This window comes from Micromys minutus, assembly GCF_963924665.1.
Source record: "Micromys minutus genome assembly, chromosome: 2".
Classification (NCBI taxonomy): Eukaryota; Metazoa; Chordata; class Mammalia; order Rodentia; family Muridae; genus Micromys; species Micromys minutus.
Window position 1 is genome coordinate 19975138 of NC_137971.1, and position 19101 is coordinate 19994238.

Genomic DNA, 19101 nt, shown 5'->3' on the forward strand with positions numbered 1-19101 from the left:
ATCAGGATGGAATCCAAAGCACTAATTTTTGATTATTAGTCATAATAATTGATTTAACAACTAATTTTAGCCTCATAGAAAATGAAAAGGGCTTGATGCAAGTTGCATGCTGCATAGCTCATAAGGTGCTGCTTACATCACAGGCCACCCAGAGACCCGAAGCCAACCCACACAATAATTAATTGTTCACTACAGCTGTTTGAGTACTTGGGGGTCATGGGAAGTACTTCCAGACTATACCTGGGGATAAGCTGCAGTATTTGCCTTGATACCTTAAAAACGTGTATTTTAATAGTACTCATAAGAAATTCCAATCATTTAATTTTGACATACAAAATTGTCTATTTAAAATGGTCCAACCCATAAGTATATATGGATATATTTTTCAGAGTGTTCTGTTTTCCATCCAGAAGCCTAGGAGTGGAAGTGGCTAATAACCTGGTGACCTTTGCACTACCTGTGTGACCAAGATGACACAGAATCATCCACCAGGACCTTATAAGCTTGTCAATCTATAAAACCTATCTTTATGGAAGGTGTCATGAATACTTTTAGAAGAGTTTTGATATAGTCATTCATGTCTTAAGCTTTATTGTGCACAAGAGACTGGGTTATTTATTACTAAGAATTTTTTTAACCAAACTGTGCTGTACTTAAATATGCCTAAAATAAACTACTTAGGATCAGACTCATGAAGTTTGAATCAATACCAGCTACAAAACTGTGTTGAACTTAACTACCTTCTTGCCTCCCACAGATACTACTCTGCTGGATGAGGTAGACACAGAGATCCCTGTTTCCAGTAAAGGTAGAAACAAAATACACTACAGTCCAACAAGGTTAAAAATCAGTGAGAGCAGCCACATAATGACTCAACAGAAAAGAATCATGACTCAGCAGAAAAGAATCATGACTCAGCAGAAAAAATCATGAGATAGCAGGTCAGAGTGTCTGCTGTGCAGACCTGATGACCGGAATTTAATTTCCAAACCAATATTAAAAACCTTGATGGCATATGTGCATCTGTAACCCTAGCATTCCTATCCAGGATGGGAGGCAGAGACAGGAGAATATCTAGGAGCTAATGGACCAGCTAGACTGGAGTATACAGTACGACAGAAACTTCAAGAGAATCCTGTTTCAGCAAGGAGGAAAGAGAGTATAAACTCCCAGAAGTTGTCCTGTAACCTCCACACATGTACAGTAGCATATCATATATGCACACACTTTTTTAAAAAATCAGGAAAATCCCAACAGGTGTATCATAAAATGGTCTGTGAGTGGTGACTTTTGACTAAGGGAAGAACATTTCTAACCCTAAGAATTTCTGAATGAAAAATAACCATTTTCTCTGTAGAAAAACAGAGCCTCAGTTGATCATTGGGAACGCTATGGTCATAGATAAACTGGAGTAGCTTGTCCTGAAGGCTGATACTTCTATCACAGAAAATGTTATAAACTGGTGCCCAGAAACACCATGGAACTACAAGCCTATCCGTAAGAATTTCCATCCTAAATGATTTCACACATAGTTGATGGCAGGAATACAAATAGGTTCCGATAGATAGCAACAGACTCTCTGTACCAAAGTGGACATAAGCTGTTACCAAATGCCAAGAGCTCATTTCCTCCTCTTCTGGCACCAGATTTTGAAATTTCCGTTGAGGAAACATGTCTATCTCCCTCTCACCAAGTTCTTTAGATATCGAACGTCCTTTCCTAATTTTTGAACAAAGGAAAAGGACAGAAATGAAGAAAAGAGAGCAACAGGACCATCTCCATGGAGAATCTCCACCAAGTGTCTTAGAAAGGCCACCTAATAACTGCCACAGTTCCAGATGCCACACTGATCTAGTGACCCCCACGGTTCTAGATACCACACTAGGCCCCCAGTTTCACCTGATTTTGACCCATGAGTATCAGAAGACCCAGACCACCACCAGTTCTTCTTGAAGCATTCTGTTTAGCTCCCCAGGGCACAGAGAACTCCCTTAGTTTATTCTCCCCTCAATACCCTCAACACACACGTGTAGGGGTGGGGCTGGCCTTCTTGAATATTCCAAGGCTCAATGCCCCAAACCTCTTTGCTTTTCTATTTCTACTTCCTTGGTTTTTCTCAACTAGTCTCACTGCAGATAATCCAGGCTCACCAAACTTAAATGTCTCCTCATTACCCAAAGTATTATCTCTAGCTCGGTGTTCTCCCACAAGCTCCACATTTTTACATATATCTACTTGCTGTCTCTGAAAGCTTCATATTGTAAACACCCCCCCCCACACACACACACACACACAGGCTCATGGATTTGAAGACTTAGTTTCCAGTTGGTCTCACCATGTTGGGAAATAGAACTTTTAAGAAGGTGCCAAATCTTCGAAGCCAAGTTTCTGCCTCTCTTTCTGGTTCAAACCCAATTGGGAAATTTTATAGCCTCTATCTTCAAACTAGATACAGTGCAATTGTTTCTCAACATTTCTCCTGCTGGGTACCTCCCCTCAGCTCGACCCTGCGTCACTAGTCAGCCTCTCTCCAGAGTGGTCCTATCAAAACTCAGACGGGGCAAAGCCATGCCTGTGCTCGGCACCTGCTAAGATGTTTCCTTTCTCTATGAATACAAGCCAAAGCCGACTCTGAGGCCCACAAGGACCTAGATTCTGTCCCTTGGCCCTTACTCCACTTGAGCTATGGGGAAGTCCTTGTTTCTTACACATCTCACTTCTCTTTAGGACTTTGTAGCTCATGGTCCCTTTGCCTGGAATGTTCAACCCAGAACCTGCCACAGGATGTCAACCTCTGCCATGCCCTGCTTGTTTATTTTTTCTTCTGGGCACTTGTCACCGAGCGTACATACACTTTATAGTTTACTGTCTGCCTCCTGCCACCCTAGAAGATAAGCTCCATAAAAGTCAAGGATTTTTATAATTTATCTCCTGATATATCCTCTGCATTCAAAATAGTGTTTGGCACACACTTTGTCCAATAACTGCTGTCTGATAAATGATTACTGAGCCATCGTCCACCTGCTGACTTTCATGATTCAAATGTGACCACATTTACTCTTTGTTTGGTCTGACTAATTTCCCTGTAACACCCCACTTCTTACATGAAGCCCCCCATCCCCACTTTCTTGCTCTCTGTACTTTAATCTCTTAACATGGATAAATATTCTGTCAATTCTGCTGCTAAGTTCCACATTCCACAATCATGTCACCGTACTTCCTCCATTGTAAACACACCATTGGAGGTTTTTGTTTTTTCTTCCATCTATTTATTTATCTGTCTTTTGAGGTAGTATGTGCATTCCACAGCATACACATGCCAAGGTCTAAGAACAACTTACAGGGTAATTGGCTCTCTCTCTTAACCATGTGAATCCCCAAAATCAAACTCATGTCAGTCATGGTTGATGACAAGTGCCTTTGTCCATTGAGCCAGCTTGCTGGTCCTCATTTTTCAGAGAATAGAGTTTTTAGCAGCAAGTATAAAGTGTATCTCAGTTCCCAAAGCACTGGGCTGTGGGCAGAAGGAAGGATAACAGTGAGTATGTTCCGAGAGAGATGCTGCATACAACCTCACACTGTGAGTGGGACGAAGGATGCAGGTGAGTATGCTACAGGAGAGATGCGGGTGAGTATGCTACAGGAGAGAGGCAGGTGAGTATTTTTACAGGAGAGATGCGAGTGAGTATGCTACAGGAGAGAGGCAGGTGAGTATTTTTACAGGAGAGATGCAGGTAAGTATGCTACAGGAGAGAAGCAGGTGAGTAATTTTACAGGAGAGATGCGGGTGAGTATTTTTACAGGAGAGATGCGGGTGAGTATGCTACAGGAGAGATGCGGGTGAGTATGCTACAGGAGAGATGTGGGTGAGTATGCTACAGGAGAGATGCAGGTGAGTATTTTTACAGGAGAGATGCGGGTGAGTATGCTACAGGAGAGATGCAGGTGAGTATGCTACAGGAGAGATGCGGGTGAGTATGCTACAAGAGAGATGCTGTGTATAATCTCATTATCCTTCTTTCCCTTTCTGCCACTGTGAATGTGAACACAGTTTCCCCAGCTACCTGGCTCAAACCATCTCTGACTTTCTTCTACTTTTTAAGGCATTCTTGCTGAATCTCTTTTCCTAAGCTTTTTCTCTTCTTGACCTTTCCTTAACATGGCGTTTCCCTAGGTATCGCTTTTCACTACCTTCTGTCTTTATTTTTGTACTACAAGCTGATTCATCCATGCCTACACTCTGAACCACTAACTCTGCATCTCAATTACAACTCCTCAGATCTCTAATAGCTACATACAAATTCCCAGCAACCAACAGAATACCTATGCCTTACCTAGTATCTTATAAACATCTCTTGTTTAGAGTATCCAAGATGTTTTTATCTGTCAGATTTACTCTCCTTCTCCAATTCTCACTCTTGATCATAAATATTTATTGATCCAACCACCTAACTTGTGACTTAGGATAAGTTTTAACATCTTTCTTCTCCTTTCTCCCAAGAAGCCACCCAATCTGTTACCTCTCCAACTCCATGTCAGAAATACTGCCCAAACTAAGCCTTTCCTGCCCATTCCACTCTCCACCTCTACTGTGTGACTGCCTTAACCTGTGCTTACTGAGACACTATTGCACACACCCAGTGATAAACCCTCCCAGAACTGCCCTCTAACTGCTTGGTTCATTCTTAGAATGTCTCTAGAGTAATCTCACAACCTAGTGTCCACTGAACAGGAGGACAACATAAACCCTGAGTTAAAATACCTTATCACGTTTTCCCACCGTCTTATTAAAATCTACCTGTGTATCCAAAAAGAAAAGTATTTTTGAAAAATAAAACTTTACAGAAGATGAGGAAATCATGGTAGCAATTGTCATGTCCTCGTTGGAGACAAGGTGGACGAGCAGGAGCAGGTAAAGCAGGGGCCGAGTGATCCTCTCAACACGGCTAAACTAGAAACAAGAGAACACGCCATGGCAAAAATACAGCGCAGTGTGAGCGTAACAGAGGGACAAAGTAATCTGGAGAAACCTCTGGTGTCTTGTTTCTGTTCCTGCCCGACCCTCCAGGAGTTGGCAGCCATGTGTCTAAGGTACAACGACCTAATCTGCCAGGACAGCATCACTACATGAAAGTGTTAAGCACAGGGACAGAGCTCAGTGCTCAGCTCCACACACGTCCTCTCTCTGAGGGCCTTCCTAGACGTCGTATGCCTCCAAACAACAATACCGACCGAATTCTGAGAGCCTCGTCTCTCTCTATCCTCTGAAGCATGGAAATACGCCGAGACAACGTTTGATGACGTCTAATGACATTCGATGACGTCTGCCGTCTTTCCTGGAGCAGCGTGAGCCACTCTGCCTGGAAAACTTAGATTTTTCCCCACATTTAGGTGAGGATCCAGCCTTTGAGATCCTAAACAAGATCTAAGCAGACTCCACAGGAGCCGTGGGTAAATCATTCATTCCAACACCCTCTCAGGTTTGTTGGAAGTAAATCTACAGTAAAACCAATTTAAATCTTATCATAAAGACATACTCGTACACATATACTGTTTTTTTTTAAAGGAGTCTCTTTCTTCCAATTAAAAAAAATATTTTTTTAAAAAAAAATTATGGCTGGAAAGATGGTTAAAAGCACCAGCTGATCCAGAGAAAGATTTGGGTTCAATTCCCAGCATTCACCTAGTAACTCAAAGTCATCTGTAACTCCAGTTGTAGGGTATCCAACACCCTCTTCTGACCTCCATGGGCTATGCACATGGTATACAGACATGCATTCAGGCAAAGCGCCTATATACATTAAATAAATAAACAAACAAAATATTTCCAATAAAGGTGAAATCTCCATTGATAAATTGATATAAAGGATGACAGAAAAGGAAATCTTTAATTTCAACTGGATAGGAGAGGATCTTGCTATGAGAAAAAAAAAGCCAACATTTCCATGGGAGCCGAAATCATTGCAGCTGAATCAAATTTGATGTTGGCACTAGTTAGGGAACTTGAATGGTTTAGAGGAAAATCTCAGGAAAATACTAGTGGAATATGGTGGAAAATAAATGAAGGGGGGAAAAGAAAGCATAAAGAAGAAGAAAAAAAATCCAAAGACATCCAAATAATGAGCCCTTGGAGTTAAAACAAGAAGAGAGGGTGGTGACCAAAGAGATGATGGAAGGATTTCCTCATCTCCAAGAACATCTGCATTTGGAAAACAGCAGGGTTAACTTAGGCCAATCTAAATCAGGAAGTCTATCCTCAGCTACTTTGCCACAGACCTTGTAACACTGAGATACAGTTCACTGCAAGCAGTGCTATCTTAGCTTCTCTACAGCATCAGCTTTCCCAAGACCGTGGAGAAACTTCCCCAGTGACGTGGCAATGAAGATTTCTGTTCTGAAGACAGCATGCTGCTCCTCTGCACAATACTCATCTTTCTAGAAAGTTAATTTGTTGTGTTGAAAGACACTGTCATGAAGAGAACGCAGATTAAGAACTCACGAGTGCAAACAGTTATGTAAGAAAAGAATCACACTGAACACCAGCACATTTCTTCAGAGAGGAGTCTGGTTAGTAAGAGCTGAAGAGGAAGGCCAATATGAATGATGACTATGCTCCCGGTACTGATGGCCACTGTGGATAACGACTGTGTTCCCAGTACTGATGGCCACTGTGAATGATGACTGTGTTCCCAGTACTGATGGCCACTGTGAATGATGACTGTGTTCCAAGTACTGATGGCCATTCTGGATGATGACTATACTCCCAGTACTGATGGCCACTGTGAATGATGACTGTGTTCCCAGTACTAATGGCCACTGTGGATGATGACTGTGCTCCCAGTACTAATGGCCACTGTGGATGATGACTGTGCTCCCAGTACTGATATTGACAATGTTAACCTGATGCATAGGTTAAATATTTAAGATAAAATAGAAAGGTGATCTTAAGTCCTATCTTTAAATTAACATCAAAGTTGCTCCTTCTGCTTTGATGCTGGGTTACAGGAAAAAGCAGAATGCTTTTCTTTTTAGAGTGCCAAGGATTTAAATGTAAGGCATCTATCATCCATGTTTTTGGAGCTGAATACATGACAATGAATAAGCAAAGGGTGTGTCAAAAGAGAAAGGGAGGTAAAAGCAAATATAGACTGCTACAATTCTTCCACCAAAGCAGTAAACATTCACTTCAAAGGCTAGTGGTTTAAGTGGGGAATAGATGCATTGGAAATAAAGATGGACAACGTATATGAAGAAAAGACTCACAGAGACCTGCCTTCCTCTGCCTCAGAAGCACTGAGGTTAACAGTATGCACCTGGCTCCCATTACACTTACAAAGACATCAAAATGACAGGAAGAAACTTAACAATCAATTAGACAAAAAAGGTAACCTAAAACCTGTGGTCTGAAATGTTAATAAAATGTTACTGGAGAAAGTTGAAGATGCAACCTGAAAAAGCCATGTGATTCATCTGTCTCTTTGAATTGTAGTACTAGAGACTGCCTTGAACTTACAGGACCTCTGTCACTGAGCTGCAGCTTAATCTTTGATAGTTTTAAAATGGCAATCTTCTCCAAATACACATATGCTCAGCATAATCTTTATCAAATTCTCAAGCAGCTCCTTCGCAGAAATTAACAAGATGGTCCTAACATTCATTTGAAAATTCAGGGGATGCATAATTGTGAATCAGTCTTAAGGAGGAAAAGAAGAGCTGGAGACCTCACACTTCTGATTGTGAAGTTCCCTATATAGTGACCAAGTCAGTGGGGAGCAAAGATGGGATGAAGGATCAGTTGCCAGAACAAAGACTCCACAAACAGATGCTCTCAAGTATTCTCAACTCTGCCAAGACAACTCACTAAGGGAAACAACAGTCTTCTCAACAAACGTTTCTGGGGCAGCTGGATATTTCAGAAGAAGGGTAGAAAGAGGAAGAGAAAACAGGAAAGGATTGGAAACCTACATGTAGGAATAAAAACTATTTAAAATGCTGAAGAAATAACAGGGCTAGAGAGATGTCTCAGACGTTAAGGACACTGGCTACTCTCTCAGAGGATCCAGGTTTGATTCCCAGCACACACATGGCAGATCACAACCATCTGCAACTCTAGTTCCAGGGGATCCAATGTCCTTTTCTGGCCTCCTCCCACACTGCATGCATGTGATACACAAATATGCAGGCAAAATAAACATAAATAAAATCACAGGCATAAATGGCTGTGCTGAGTTCTTAAGATATGTCATCAAAAACGTAAGATACCAAAGAAAATATGAACTGGATATCATTAAGATGTGAAACTTTTATGCAGCAAAAAGTTTTTTAAAAATGGAAAGATGACCACAATACAGAAGAATTTTGAACAAAAGGAACAGATAAAGAGTCATTGCAAGTCAACAGCAAAAAGTCAAACTTTTAAATATTGGCAAACAATCCAAATGGACATTTTTTCCGAAGAAGATGCGCAAGTGCCCAGTGACGTCATCCAGCACTGGAGACAAGACTTGAAGCACAGAGACACCACTCCGCCTGTCAGCACGGCTCTAACCCATGGCAATGACAAGTGCTGACAGCGATGCAGACACTAGGAATCACACTCTGGGATGTAAAATAGCACACCCACTTTGGTAAATAGTCTATCTATGCTAATGAACAATTCCACTCCAGCTTTATCCCTATAGGAATTAAAGGCATTGTCTGGACAAAAGTTTGTTCAGGTACATTCAAAGTACCATCCTGCATGACAAAAATCAGGATGTGAAACAACCTGCAAGTCAGGTGTGAGATGGACAGACAGCTACCATGTGATACAGCATGACAGTAATAGGCAGGGCACGGCTGGTATAGGCAGAATCACTATAAAAACTAGACTGTGTGAGCTTGGAGGAGGGTAAGGGTGGATGAATAGATAGGAAATGAGCGTGATTATTAATGGGTACAGAGGCTTTGAAATAATAAAATGTATTGAAACTGATTGTGACAATTGCCTACAATTGTTTAAGTATACCAGCACCAACTGAACTGTAGATCTCAACTGCATTAGTCACATGGTATGTAAACCATAGCTCCAAACGATAATGAGACCAATGCCTGGGATTTGAGTCTGAATGCCACACTTTCCAACTGACAGGCATTGGTTAAGTAAGTAGCTTACTGCTCTCATAGCCCAAATATCAGTAAGACAGTCAAATTGAATAGCACCAATCTCTGGCAGTGTTTCAACTCTGAATCAACATCTATAAAGTGATTAGAACAGGTTGTGACCCAAATCCATCTGTAGGATAGCAAAAGCAATTTCATGCCCATTTATTAAATATTTGCCATATTAGTGTCCCAATGTCACAAATTAGCACAAAGACTTTATTCTCTCAAAGTACCTTTGAAGTCAAATACAAGAAAGTAGAAGACGTGAAGGAATGTAAGGTATTATTTTCTGTGGTTGAAATTCAAGGAATGATTTCAGAGATGTTTCTTTTGGCCTCATACAGAGTATGAGTACAGCGGCCCAGCGCCCACACGGATGCCCACGCAGTACTGCATGCCACGAGAACTCCATGTCTACAATTCTGCCTTTAAGTCTACAAGATGAGATGCAAACAGGTCCTGCTCAGAATGTGGGAAAGAGCTTTTTACCCTTAAGTCCAGGCAGCAGCTTCAGCAAAAACCACGGTTCCTTTGGCACCATTGGCTGGGGAAGGAAGGGGTTTTCTGTGGGCACTGCACCTCATCTTCGAAAGTCCAGCAGAAAGCAGCCCGTTCTTTAAGACCTGTTCTGAGAACTCATTTCTCTGAGTTGTACACCTCACCTCATGGCACTGCCTTTGGACTTGTCTTGTGGCTCTCAGGAGGAAGAACTCATTTGTTAGTTCAAGCTTTGCAGATGGACCACGTGGTCCAAAATGTCCCTTCTGCCTCTTATCAGTGGTGTGACTTTGGCTAAGTGACTTCCTTCTATGACTGTGACATGCATAAATCAATACCAAAGACTTGTTGTGAGATTATATTAGACAATATATATGAACCATTATAGCGTCTGGCACATAATAATCGATGTTAGCTATTATTAGCACTTGGCCGAATCTGGCTTCTATTAGAATTGGTTTCGCATGTCTCCTTTCCCTACTACATCATGTGCAAACTGTTTACATCCCGAGGAGCTGGCACAGGTACTTACGACTGGCAGACAAACAATATTTGTCAAATTGCTTTGAAGGCATGCCAGGAAGAGGAAAGGGAGGAGGGAGCTAGAACGAACAATGTACATTATGATTTTACCCAGGGCCAGACTCTGCAGTGTTTGGTTTTCTTTTGTTACCACAATGCACTGCTTCAGACAGCAAAATTTCTATAAAGTGGGACTAGAGAAATGCCATTTATCAAAACAGATATGTTGTTCAGAGACAGCAAAGATATGCTAGGACACATCCAAAACATCCAGTTTGGTCCCTGACTGAGTGGGGACTAGAGGTTGAAGTTTATCCAGAGCTGGATGGGACAAACTGGGTGACTTAGCATGAAGTCACATCAATTAAGACCATCAACCTAGGGACTTGAGAGATGGCTCAGCAGTTAAGAGCAATAACTGCCTTTCTAGAGGTCCTGAGTTCAGTTCCCAGCAACCACATGGTGGCTCACAACCATCTGAAATGGAATTTGATGCCCTCTTCTGGCATATCTGAAAACAGCACACACACACACACACACACACACACACACACACACACACATCTCTTAGGAGGGAAATAGAAAGTGTAGTGGTAAATCTGCCCAATATAGACATGCAGCTTGTGTACCTAATTACTGAGTTGTGTTTTCATTGGGTGTATTTGGGCTGAAGAGGATATTGCAACAATTTTATATATACATATATATGCATATATATGATAAATAAATCTTTTTTTAAAAAGACCATCAACCTAGAGAAGGGCATTTAGTTTTTCAGAGTATCTACAGAGAAAGATGTCTGTGGACTGCTTAGGAGTAGTATGCATTAATGTGGCAGAAACCCTATTACTAATTCAAAGGTTCCTTGTAAGCCCTTCTGACTATTGAATATCATCAACTACAATAATAATAGTTTATTAGATACTGATTGAGTGCCCACTAAGAACCAGGTGCTTGTGGCTGACAAGGACCTTCTGGACTTAGACAAAAGCCTAAGGAGCACTGTCTGGGCAGAGCACAGCATCTCTGAGATAATATCAACTTCAAGGACTTGTTCTTGTGACTTATGAGATGATTCCAGACCAGTTGAGGGCCTCCTGTGGTAAAGCCACTTAGCCCAAGCCCGGGCCACAGACTTGTCTTGTGGCTCTTACTAACTCAGTGACTTAGCTCAGTATTCTTCCCTGATGACTTCAGAACCTTCTGAGGCTGCTTTGTGAGTACACAGGTGCCTTCTGCCCTCTGTCATGACTGAGGCCATTCGAACCACTCTGCCTGCATGGACAACAAAGTGGCTCTGCTTTTTAAGACTTTAAGAGGAAAAAAAAGTGCACTAGCTATCATACATCCTGGAAAATGGAAATGGACACTGTGAGTGTTGACTTTTAGTCTAGGCTCCGCCCTGCAGTTGCCTGGCAATAACCAGGTGTACCTGACTCACTATAAAAGGGGCTGCTTACCCCCTCCCCTCTTGCTCTGTCCCACTCTTACCCTCTCTCAATTCCCCTCCCCCTTTCTCCACGTGCTCATGGCCAGCCTCTCCTCCTCCCCCTGCCCCCACTTTCCCTCAACCCCCTCCTTATTCCCTGAATAAACTATTCTATATTATATCTATTCTATACTATACCATCCTGTGGCTGGTCCCTCATGGGAAAGGGGTGCCTCAGCACTGGTCCACAGAGGCACCCCATTCCCCCACACCATACTGTGCCACCACCAAACATATCTCTGTTTTCTCTATTTTTATAAAACACAACAATGAATACCACCTTAAACGGTAAAGGTTGATGTGGTCAAGGCAGGTCCTGAGCAAGGCCAAAGGATGGGAGGAGAAGGCTTAAGGGGAGAGCAATACTCAAGAAAAATCTAGGAGGGAGAGCAGCAGCCTGTATGTTATTGAGCACACAGTCTACATTAAGAACTTCGTGGAGATCATTACTTGGTCCTTACAACCCTCTAGGGTAAGTATTATTCTCTCCATTTCACAGATGAGAAAGTTAAGGCTCACAGTTAAAAAAAAAAAAGATGGAGGGAATTCAAGCAGAGGTGGGCTGGATCCAGGACAAAGAAGAAAAGAGGTCAGCTAGGCCTTCAAGATGGAGAAAAGAGCCTTGCAGCTGACTGATCAGGAGGAAAGATCAGGTCCCTGGGGAACTGAAAGTAGCTTGGTGAGTACTCCCTGGGGGTGGGGACACATGTTCAGAAGAGAAACCAGAAGTAGAGGCGCTCTGGTTAGACCTAGACTTTTTGACACCTAGATTTTTGATTCATTCTGTCTAACTCCTCCCAGCTTCAGATCCTCCCTTTTGTAAAAGACCAAACAAAACAACAATGTCTGCCTCTCTCCCATAAGGAATGACCATTAACACCAACTGGGACTGGTGGTGTAGACTTCATTACAAAATACAAATTCCTTCACAGTCTAGATTTCATCAGTCTCCTCCTCGATAGCTTCAGAGATTCACAAGCCTAAAACCCCGCGATCCAGACTTCCCCCTTCCTAAGGAGCCTTGCCTGCGTCCACAGATGCCACTTCCTAAAGACAGGATCCCAAGGTGAATAATGCTCTTGGTTCCTGCACTGAATCCTCCAGGAAATGGAGCTGATAAGGACAGCACTTACCTTATATGGATGATGAGAGAAAAGCTGCGCAGCACGTAAGGGAAAAGCAGCACAGGTCCCAGTACACAGTAAATAACGCCCTAGTAAACCCACACAGCTTTGGTCTGCTTTACTTAGGAAGAAATCTGTTTGCTAGCTCTCTAGTTCCTGGGCATCCTATGTGATAGAAATCTGTGAGCCTGTTAGAAGCTGGCGATGAAGTGGGTTCGCGACCCTACATTCCCCCTTTGTTCCTGGCTCCCAAGGACTGGCAAGCAGCTGACTCTCCGTCCTGACAGAAAATGCCCAAAAGAGGTAAAAGGCAGAGACTGCACACCATTTGTGCAAACCAGTCTGCCCTTGTAGTTCACAGGCAAAATCTAACGTGGTCAGTCCGATCTGACCTGCTCTTTTAAAAGGAACTCTTCCTTTCTTCCCTCCACCTCTTTCTCCCTCTCTCTGGGACAGCACACTCCCCCACACAGCATAAGGAGCTTACAGCATTTTTACAACACGCACTCTGGGGTCCTGTTGTGACAGCCTCGCGCCACAAAAACTTGCCCGTCTAACTCCCCACAGAGAAGCGGCTGAGTCTTTGCTAATGTCCCAGCAGGAAAGAACGCAGGAAATTCGAACAAAACAAATCTACACGCAGAATCCAACATCTGCAAGCCAGGGACCCAAACCGACCCTCGATGACTCCAGACTGTAGATGAAGCAGCTGCCTCTTTAGGTACAAGAGCATTGAAAAACAGTCACTTGCCGCTTTAAAAAAAACACATCTGCATACCAATTAATTATGAATATTCATCGACTCCAGCCTACTCAAGAGCCAGCTGCAACCCTGGCTCGGTCTGCTTCCCAGAGCTTTCTCTGCCTCGCTCAGGAGAGTGGGAGAGTTCATTCAGGCGCTTAGCCTCTGGCTCTTGCACGTACTTGCTTTGGATCTGGGCATTTTTTTCCCCCGAAGGGTTTGGATCAAATCAGTTCTGGTCTTACCCTTTATATCTTCCATAAGGGGCAGCTTTTTGTTTTCTTCCTCTTCCCTCGTTTGTCTTGGGTGTTTTTGTTTTTGCTGCCTCTGCTTGCTGCGGTGGCTTTCTGTGAGAGAGGTACTCACGGTTCAGAGATATAACAGACCCTAGAGCTTGTGGGAGGGGCTAAATTAGCCAGCCCGGTTTCGGAAGGAACCTCAAAGCCGATGTCTTTTTCCATTGACTAGAAATACTGATTGGAAAAGGAGCCGGGCAGTTTATTTCCCTAGTTACTCGAAAGCTCACTGGGGTTCTAATTTCTTTTGCCTGGGCTTGAAGTAGTATGTGTTCAAAACTTACTCTCTCCTCCCCTTTCCTTCCTCTTTTCCTCCTTTATAGATCTCTCGCCCTCTCTGTTATAGAAAACTCTATTTTTCTCCCTTGAAAAAGACATTTCTACTACCACCAAGAGAAAGATAGAAAAGAGGATAAAATGAGAAACGGCTGTCCTACAATTATAATGTTGGTTGCCTTGACACTCAACACCTGTGGGGGGGCGATAGACGTTCTTCCTACTGCATAAAGCTGACCCCTTCCAGCCCCCATGAGCAATCCTTTTTCCGGTCTCATTGGAGAAGAACGTGGGCAACGGGGGCAGCCTCAGGCAAAACCGCACAGTTGTCTGGAAAGCCTTATGGGACCACAGAGTAAACTGCTCAGTGAGTAACCGCTTGCGGGCTGTAAGTGACGAATGTCATCCTTTCTCCAGCTTTGACTTCCTACCTCCAAAGCCGGAGGAACAGGGACAGCTGCACACAGGCGTTGCAAGGTGACCCAAATGCAGGTGAACTATGAACTTGTTTTGAAATGAGGAGGTTTGACATGAGGGCTGGCCCTCAGGGAGGAAGGTGGAAGCCCTCAAATCCCAAAGCCACTTGGACAGCTTCTCCTGATACGGCTTCTGTGACCTTAGCTTTGAGGTTTGAAGGAGACCTGCGGCATCCCATCAACCCAAGACGGCAGCAGGAAAACTAAGCCACCTGCTCCTAGTCACATGCCACTGGGCTTGGAGCGGACCTCTCCTGTTTGCCACCATGCTTCCAACACCAGATTCCCCCACAGTGCTGGTACTCAGTAAACACCGAGTGAATGGCTGAATTAGTGAATGAACAGTAACAATGAAGGATATTCACCCAGCCCTCTGATTTCTAGTTCATGGTGGTTTTGTTGTTGTTTGTTGGTTTTTCTGTGTTCCCTTTATAGCAGAGAATTCGTGTCTGGAGCTAATTATACCGCTAGACATAGTTCTGCCCCAAATCATTTACTATGTGACCACCGAAGATTGCTTTAAAGGAAATGCATTCTCTGCTACACTTTCGGGGTATTTGTAACAGGGCAGGGCTGTTCCCTTGCACAGTGTAGTGCCTGCCACACAGCAGGGGCTCAGTGAATTCTGAATACTTTGATAAATCCAGAACGGTATAGCAAGATTTTCTGTATCTTACTAAATGGTGCATAACCATAGGATTTTGCATTTAGAGGAATAATTAATTACACTAAATGAAAAGCTGAATAAATGTCTTCTCTGGGGCCAGTTTAAACCGTATAAATATTGATTGGATATTGTCCTATGATAGTAGCATTGTTTCTAAGTGACATAATGAAATATTTGCAAATCATTCTTTGTGACTTTATAACTGCATGTGTGCTCTATAAAAAAGATGAAGTTCGGGCCTAGAGAGATGGCTCGGTAGATAAAAGTGCTTGCTGAGCCTGACAACCCGAGTTTAATCTTCAGAATCCTTGCCGGGTGGAGAAGGCAGACTCCCACAAACTGTCCTGTGACCTCAATACATGCCCCCAAATACACATACCCTTCCCCCCACCCTCCCACACATAATTTGTTTTTAACTGAAGGTCACCTGAATTGAATACATAGTAATAGAAGCGGCCTTTCATACCAAACTAACTCATCCTACACAAACCTCCTGACAGCAGTTAATGGTTTTGGTGGTACAGCACTCTGTAGTGCAGCACATTCCTGTTGCTCAGGATACGCAGCTCCTTGGTATCAGAAAAGCATTATGGTTGTATGATTGTCTCCAATCACATGAGAGTAGTTCACATCAGGGATGGCAAGGACACAAGTGCCTGTTTAAAGACCTGAAAACTGCTTTAAAATTCAGCTTTATTTCTGGGCAAAAAAAAAGTCCTTCATTATAATTCTATTGCTTCCTTTTTCCATAGAAAGTAAGAAAGGTGCTTCTTAAGGTACTTTAAGTTGCTAGAGCTAAATATACCTGTTCTTCTTTTACCGATGAAATGTATTTTTAATGTAAGTTTTTAGAAAAGTTTCATTTTTCCTACACCTTCACACTCCTACATTTTGTCAGTTCCTCCATTAGCATCTGAAGTAATTGAGTTTCTATGCTTAAAGATAAATTCTGGTACTTAAGGAGCACCAAGAATTCAGTTCTGCACGCTGAGAATGTTCTGGGGATTAGTTGCTCAACAATGCAAATGTACTGGACAAGGCTTAACTGTAGCCAAAGACGGTCAATACTATCAAGTTTATGCTGTATGCATTTTCCCCCCAGTTTGGTTGGTTCTGGTTTTGTTTTTATTATTATTTAAAAAAAAAAAAAAAAAACAAATATGCCACCAGCCTGGGCCTCTTCTCTTTTTCACAGATCATGACTTTACCTTCCCTGGGTCTCTACCACTCCCTTAATTCACACATTCCTGTGAACCAAGGCTCCTGGAAAGACTGCTTGACTTGTTAAAACTGCAAGCTGGAATGTAACCTGTCCGGAGGCTAATTACCTCAGCTAATTACCTTAGCATGAGCTAGCTTTTGGCTCCCTGAATAGCCATCCCTTGCCCACCTGTGTGTCAGGACCACCTGTGACAAACAGATAAAAACCTATCAATTTAGCAGACACTAGCTTCCAGCAACCATAAAGCTAAGGATGTCATCACATAGCATCTTGGGCCTGTAGAAAGACTTCCCTCTTCTTGCTGTAACCACCTCTCTGATGTAATCACCAATGTATTTTAAAGTTGTCTTGACTTATGACATTTTTGTTCTATAAAACTATAAAACTTCATAAAAATGCAGCCCCTCCCAACTGCCCATATCTTCCTGGTGACCAAATATTACTGTTCTATTCTTGTCATTCTCAAATCTGCTTCCTCTCCATTTCCATGACCTTTGCCGTTACACTTGCTCCTCAGCTTTGCCTGAACAACTGCAACTTGGTGTCCCTTTATGCCAGGTCAGGGACAAAGAAGTCAAAAGCCTTTTAATGTGTAAGTAAATACACTTCATACCTAGTCACCTTGCTTCACAAGGATGTCTGTTCCCTCTGAGCCTCCTTAAAATAATGAGTCCAAGAGCCCAACGCAAATGACCGTAAGTCATAGTCTCAGCAGCTGTCTCTGTCTTGGGGACAGGATCGGGAGAGTGTCATAACACGTCAAGTTCAGTGCTCAGAATCAGTTTTCACCAAGTACCTGTGGTGAGTATAAACTGCCCACAAATCTCTAAAGCCGAGCTAGAAGGTGCCTTCAGCCAAGAATGTGATCCTGATAGTCTGTGTGTCCCCGATGCTTTGGAGTTGTCCCTCCAAGGTACCCTCCCTGCTTCCACATGCTGTCTGCATCAAAAGGTTGGTTTCTTAGCTCCTCTGATCTCCTCGGCCACCTGAAGTTAGCTGCGCTTCTTGCACAAGGTTCCTGCCTCTCTCAAAGCCCCTGGCCTTATTTAACATTTCCCCTCCAAGACTTGGTAACTGTTCCTCCCCTTGCTCCTTTGGGCTTACAACTGGTTGCATCTAGACTGCCACTGTCCGCCTCCCTCTCCATTCCACCTTAACGGCATGTGGCTCTCATATATTTTAAATAGTTCTGTTTCATATACACTTTCCTTGACTTTCACCTAGGCACAGGCTAATACAGTCTCTACAACTCGCACCCCCATGAAACTGTTCAACAGCACTGCCCAGGTAAGTGAGACTGATGTTTGTCCAATGGCCAATCCCCTCTGTGCAGTAGTAATGATGAGTTAAAAACTAAAATTTGTAGCCTAATTAATAAATGCCTATTAATTCATTTTTCATCCTCATAACCCGGTGATTTAACAATTGTTAGGATTCTCATTCTATAGATCACAAGCCAGAAGCTCAGAAAGATTAAGTATCTGTTTTTCTGTTAAGATTTATTTATTTTATGTATGTGAGTACACAGTTTGCTCTTTTCAAACACACCAGAAGAGGGCATTGGATCCCATAACAGATGGTCATGAGTCACCATGTGACTGCTGGGAATTGAACTCAGGACCTCTGGAAGAGCAGTTAGTGCTCCTAACCATTGAGCCACCTCTCCAGCCCTAAGACTGAGTATCTTGATGAAGTTAGTATGTGGCAGAACTGGTAACTGAAGCCAGACTAAGGGGACCCCAGGACCTTTGTGTTTGCCTATAACGCTATGCGCTTTAGACGTGTTCTCTGTCAATCTTATCCGAGCTGTTCTCCACACCACTGCACAGACGGCCTTTCTGCAAAGTGTATCCAGATAACGTTATTCCTGTGTCTAAGAATCCTCCTGTCCTTATCATCACAGGTAGAACCCCATTCTCCTCATGCGGTAGCTCTAGGCCTGGTGCTACATGGGCAGAAACAAAACCACTGTGCTCAGCCAATCATGTGTCACCACAGTATCATGCTGTTTTATCATCCACTTACATCTCAGCCCACAAACTTTTGAGTCATATTTCAATCTTCTTTCTTCACAGTGCATGTCTAATCCTTCAGCCAATGCTGTGGGTTCCTCCTTCAAGACACATCCAGAACCAGATCTCTCCTCATGACCTCCTCGGCCTCTGTCCTCATCCAGACCGTACCTGCTGTCAGCTGAATCAGGAGTGTCTTCACCAGTCTCCTGCTTTCTGCTCATCAATCAAACCTCCACACAGCATCCATAGGACCAAGATAAAACAAAGGATTCTATCCCTCCCTTGCTGGAAATCCTGTGATGGCTCCACCTCAGGACAAGAAGAACAAACCTCCTGCCAGGCCCTCATGGCCTTTGCCCCATTTCCACTGTTCTGATTCACTGCATTCTTCTTGCTCCTTCTGGCCCAGCCTCAGGGATGTGCTCTGCTCTTCCTCCTGTCTCCAAGGCTATCTTCACAAATACGCAGGAGCTTCTCCCTACATGCCTGCATGTTCTCACTGAAATACTGTCTTCTGCTTGTTGATGGGGGGTTGTGGGACAGGGGAGAACCACGTGTCTCATCCCAAAGGAAATAAGAGTTTATTTTTGGAGGCATTTTAGTGACCATGGTTCAGAAACACAGATTTAG

At 43.1% G+C, this 19101-nt stretch overlaps 1 protein-coding gene across 2 annotated transcripts in view; it reads right to left on the reverse strand.

Annotated features, from left to right (window-relative positions):
- The window catches only part of ENTPD1 (ectonucleoside triphosphate diphosphohydrolase 1), a 69323-nt gene extending 55454 nt beyond the window's left edge, over positions 1-13869 (reverse strand). Inside the window, exon 1 of one of the 2 annotated variants that reach the window (XM_080913159.1) lies at positions 13765-13869. In XM_080913159.1, the coding sequence (XP_080769285.1) occupies positions 13765-13780 (16 nt within the window). In that variant the 5' untranslated portion in view covers positions 13781-13869. The remainder of the gene's footprint in view (positions 1-13764) is intronic. The other variant, XM_080913160.1, reaches the window with a different exon arrangement.
- Positions 13870-19101: the final 5232 nt, after the last annotated feature.